At 42.8% G+C, this 4680-nt stretch overlaps 1 protein-coding gene across 1 annotated transcript; it reads right to left on the bottom strand.

The window, feature by feature from the left end:
* Window positions 1-2596: 2596 nt before the first annotated feature.
* On the bottom strand, window positions 2597-3662 carry LOC147972340 (ethylene-responsive transcription factor ERF071-like). The gene is made up of 2 exons (XM_087521412.1): window positions 3358-3662; window positions 2597-3265 (listed from the first exon to the last, which is right to left on the bottom strand). The coding sequence occupies exons 1-2, from the start codon at window positions 3473-3475 to the stop codon at window positions 2769-2771; spliced, it is 615 nt and encodes a 204-aa protein (XP_087377538.1). The 5' UTR covers window positions 3476-3662; the 3' UTR covers window positions 2597-2768.
* Window positions 3663-4680: the final 1018 nt, after the last annotated feature.

Genomic DNA, 4680 nt, shown 5'->3' with positions numbered 1-4680 from the left:
TGGCACTTAACTCGTCAAGAGTTTATTTGAGTTCTTCCATAGTGATGATTGAGCGAGTGAATGATCCTAAGATTCCGAAGACCATGGCATGTCGCGAAGGCCTTTCCTCGGTTGTAGATCTACACTTGTTTAAGGTAAAAATAGCAATTGATTGCAAAGGTGTGGTGAGTGACTTGATGAAGGAATCTTTACGATCAAATGCAACCATCCTCCACAAGATCGACCAACGAGCTTTATCCGTTGTTTCTTGCTCTTTTGTTCACGAAGAACACCGTTCTAATGTTGAGGTTGATAGCTTAGCGAAACATACTCTATCTACCTTGGGTCGTCATGTGTGGTTTTTGAATCTACATGACCCTAAGGTAATTCCCGTAAACCTTTTACTAGAGCAGTAAAGTAAGCGTGTTTCCCCCCCAAAAAATTGTTTTTGTGTGTTTTTCAGTTCTTGTTTATATATTGAAATGTTTTAAGTATGTATGTTAAAAAGACATAAACTTTCAAAAGATTCTTCGCGCATTTAGGAAAATGCTGACATAGTGCAAGAAAATTATTTGTCCAAATTTATAAATATATTTGTACTAGTAAAAAAATAATTATGAATTTTTAAAAATGCCACATGTTTCAAAAAAAATATTCGTCTAATTTTTCACAAATGTTCACGTAATTTTTAAAAAGAGTTTACAAAATTGTAGAAAAATGCTTTTTACCTTTAAAAATATGTTTGGGGATTTTTTAAATTTCGTAATCAATTTAGGATTATTTGCGTAGCTTTAAACCATATGTTCAGACATTTTAAAAATCTGCTCACATTTTTCAAAAAAATTTCGTGACAGTTTAGAAACAGGTTTATATAATGTCAAAAACTCTTTGCGTAATTTAAAAGAAAAATCATTTCATATGTTCAAAAAAATGTTCGTGACATTTAGAAACTATATTTAATGTAAAATAAACTTCTCGAAGTTTTAAAAAAAATCATTTCATACATTAAGAAAAAAGTTAGTGAAATTTCAGAAAACGTTTATACAATGTAAGAAAATCTTCGCATAGTTTTCAAAAACAAATCATACATACAGAAAAATATCTTTGACATTTTAGAAATATTCACGCATTTCAATAAATTATTCCTGACATTTTAAAAAATATTTATGCAGTGTAAAGATGTTAGAGTTATTCAAAAATGTTTTGTATCATTTAGAAAAATGTTTGTGACATTTGAAAAAATGCTCATAGTTGAGATAGGTCACCACTCAAGCCGAATTGTGATAATGTTCTAACATTTAACAATTGTTTTGCACATTCCTTTAGAAAAATGTTCAATGTGTTTAAAAAAATGTTGACCGCTTTAAAATAAAGAGTTAAACTGTATATGGAAAATGTTCAACGTGTATTGGAAGAAAGACTGCATGCATTTGGAAAATAAGGAAAACAACAAAAGAAAAGGAAAGAAGACCGAGAACCGAAAAAACAAAAAATATGAAAGAAAGAAAAATTGAAAATCGACAAAGGAAATGCGAAGAAGAGAATAACTGCGATGTGGAACCGCAGAGACTATATCTCGCTTTAAGCGAGAGCTATTTTTGTCTCGCTGAAGAAAATGCCCCCACGCTGTAGCTATTGGCCCGACCTGTTAGCGCACGTTTAGAAGAAAGCAAGAAGAGAAGGCAGCTTTGCTAGCTACTAAAGCTAACTCCAGCTTCGTGTAAAGTCAAGGGCAGGACCTAGTCGAGGTTAAAATAGGCGGCTTTGCTGTTTTTTCCTGATTTTTTATATTTTCTTTCTTTTCTCACTGTTTTTTTTGGTTTATTCTTTTGTTTTCACTGTGTTTCTTTTCTTTATTTTTCTTCTCTTTTCTTCTGTTTCCTCTTTTATCATTTTCTTTTGCTTTTTGTTTTCTTTTCCAGTTCCTTTTGCATTTTTTTCTTTTCGTTTCTCATATTGTTTGTCCTTTTGCCTTTCATTGTTTTATAGTTTTTCCTTCTTTTTTCTTAGTTTATCTTGATTTTGATTTACTTTTTCATATATGTCAATAACATTTTTAAATACATGTTTAAGATTTTCCCAATAAAAATTAATATTTAATTAATAAATGGTCAACATTTTATCCTAAACACATTTTTAAAAATCATTGGTTAGCATATTTCAAATGCAAGTTGAATACCTAGTCAACATTTTTTACACATTTTCAAAATGCTTTACTAAAAAAATTCAATTTTTTTACATTTTTTAATACATGGTCAACATTTTTATACAAATTTAACATTTTCCAAATGCCTGATTATAACATTTTTCAAATACTTTTGATGAAGCTAAAGTTAGCATAGTGGGCTGGCCACCAGTCCCAGGGTTCCGCCCGTGGGAAACAAAGGGGCTGACACTATTTTGTTTTGAGCAAAAGAGAGGCTTTTCCTCTCCGATTTTCATATATAAAGAAACCAATAGGGCTGCCACTGGTAACGTCAGCCCACAGGTTGGAGAGGCACACAGCAGTCTCACACTCTCACTTGGCCAACCTGTTCATCTCTAGACGATCCGAAGTAGTTCCCCACGCCGCGTGTCCAACAGAAGGATGCAGCGTTGCAGCAGCACCGCCCGTGCGTCGGGGAAGAGCGCTTTCCGTTGATAAAATTTACATGGAAAATTTGTGAGATTACATTGAGGCATTCACCACAGTAACAAAGAGAGAAAAAAATGAATTCAACAAAACACAAGGGAAAGAGCGAATCGACTCTGTTTTCTGCGACTGGCAGGAGACTACGAGCACGACACAATCAGAGCCCCAGAGGCCCCGGGTAGTAGCTGTCCTCGAAGCTCCATAGCTCGGCCGGTGCATCCTCGGCGGCGACACCGACGGCGGCAGGGGCGGCCGCGGCCGCGGCCCCGCCCTCCATGTAGGGGACCCCGAGGAAGCTCATGTAGCTCTCGTACGCCATCAGCTCCTCGGAGAGCGCCTTCACCTCCTCGCAGGAGCACGCCGCGGGCTCCTCCTCTTTCTTGGGGGAAGGGAGCACGGCCGCCATCGTGCACGGGGCCTCGTGCGCGGGCGCGCCGACCAGGATCTCGTTGGGGAAGTTGACCTTGGCCTTGGCGCCCCTGATGCGGCGCGCGGCGCGGTCGTAGGCGCGCGCGGCGGCCTCGGCGGTGGGGTAGGTGCCGAGCCAGACGCGGACGCCCTTCACGGGGTCGCGGATCTCCGCCGCCCACTTGCCCCACGGCCGCTGCCGGATGCCGCGGTACTGGTTCGTCCGCCCCCGCTTCGCGCGCGGCGCTGCAACCAAACCAAACCAATGAGTTTTACTCCTACGCACGGACGCCCGTTGCCAAAGGGAATACTGTGAGGTGAGGGTGCACGGAGTTTACCTTTGTCGGGGGCGGCGCTGTGGGCGTCGGAATGGTCGGCGTCGGGCCAGAAGTCGGCGGTGGACACCCGGCGGCGGTGCGCCGGGATGTAGTCGTAGATGATGGCGCCGCCGCACATGGATGGATGGAGACGTGGGGTGCCTTTTTAGGTGGGGGGAAAGGCTAACTGGAGAAGGCTCGATCGATCGATGGATCCAAAGCGTAGTGGAAACAAGGGGAGCAAGGCGGCTGCTGGGACTGGGAGGGGTGCTTTCAGCGGCGGACGGGACGTTGGATTGGGTTGAGTTGGACGGTATGAGGCTACCGCCACCGTGTTTATATACAGGTCGGAATTGTGGGGGCCAGCCACCAGCCAGGGAATGGATCGAGGAACGAATACGCGCTGGACGGAGGCGGCATATCGTTTTCTCTTCTTTGAACGGAGGCCGCACACCGTTTCTTTGCCGCTGTTTAGCCGAATTGAAACCTGACGCGGCTCCTTTTTCTGATTCTTGGAGCAGACGAAAGTGGATACCGCTGCACGCCGCAGCGATGAACGACTGATCGAGACGAAGCTGTGTACTACTCCCTCTGTAAACTAATATAAGAGCGTTACGCTCTTATATTAGTTTACAGAGTACTAAACACGATGGCCAAGAACCACGTAACTTTAGCCGCAGAATGCAAGTCAATCTTGGTGTGCTTGACTTATCTCAACGTAAATAGGCAGGTAAATAGTCCGCAGATTATCTCAAAACAACAGCAACCGACAGTGACGGAGTCGGGATTTTTTATGCGGGCATATGCAGAGTCATTTTCTCTTTAGAACGCGACAATGTAAGCCATATAAAATCATAGATACAGTCTTGCATATTTTAAATTTTCATAACGCGAAAATGTAGATGCATAAATTCAACTTGTTCCTCTTGCTTCTTCTGTTGTCAACAACCATAGGAGGTTTTAAAGCCAACCGATGCAAAGAGTCCTCATCTTTCACTGAATGCTACAGCATCTCCAACGCGACCTCAAACCGCTCGAATATGTCTGAATCACGCCGTTCGAACATATCTTATCATCCAACACGGTCTTGTATTCGTCTGCAGACCGGTCTAGACATCCTTTTTCCTGCAAATCGGGAGGCTTTGCGGGCGCCAGGACTGCTGACACGCACGCCAAAGTGGGAAGGCCCTTAGCGGGTAGCACGAGTAACCAGACCTGACGCAGTCTGTCTAGAGACCGAAGATGGTATCCGTGTGCAAAACTCGTGGAATATCAAGCATCTTTGCAAGTTCTACCCATAAGGCACTGTTGCCAAGCCTCGTCCCGGCAACCCCTTTTGTACAA

Source organism: Triticum urartu, chromosome 5A (assembly GCF_056163025.1).
Source record: "Triticum urartu cultivar PI428250 chromosome 5A, HENAU_Tu73, whole genome shotgun sequence".
Taxonomy (NCBI): Eukaryota; Viridiplantae; Streptophyta; class Magnoliopsida; order Poales; family Poaceae; genus Triticum; species Triticum urartu.
Note: the sequence above shows the minus strand (reverse complement) of the source record. Positions and strands in the feature narration are given on the sequence as shown.

Coding starts and splice junctions, on each gene's coding strand:
- LOC147972340 (XM_087521412.1), bottom strand. CDS start 3,475: ATGTGCGGCGGCGCCATCATCTACGACTACATCCCGGCGCACCGCCGC. Junction 3,266..3,357: donor CAGCGCCGCCCCCGACAAAG/GTAAACTCCGTG, acceptor GTTTGGTTGCAG/CGCCGCGCGCGAAGCGGGGG.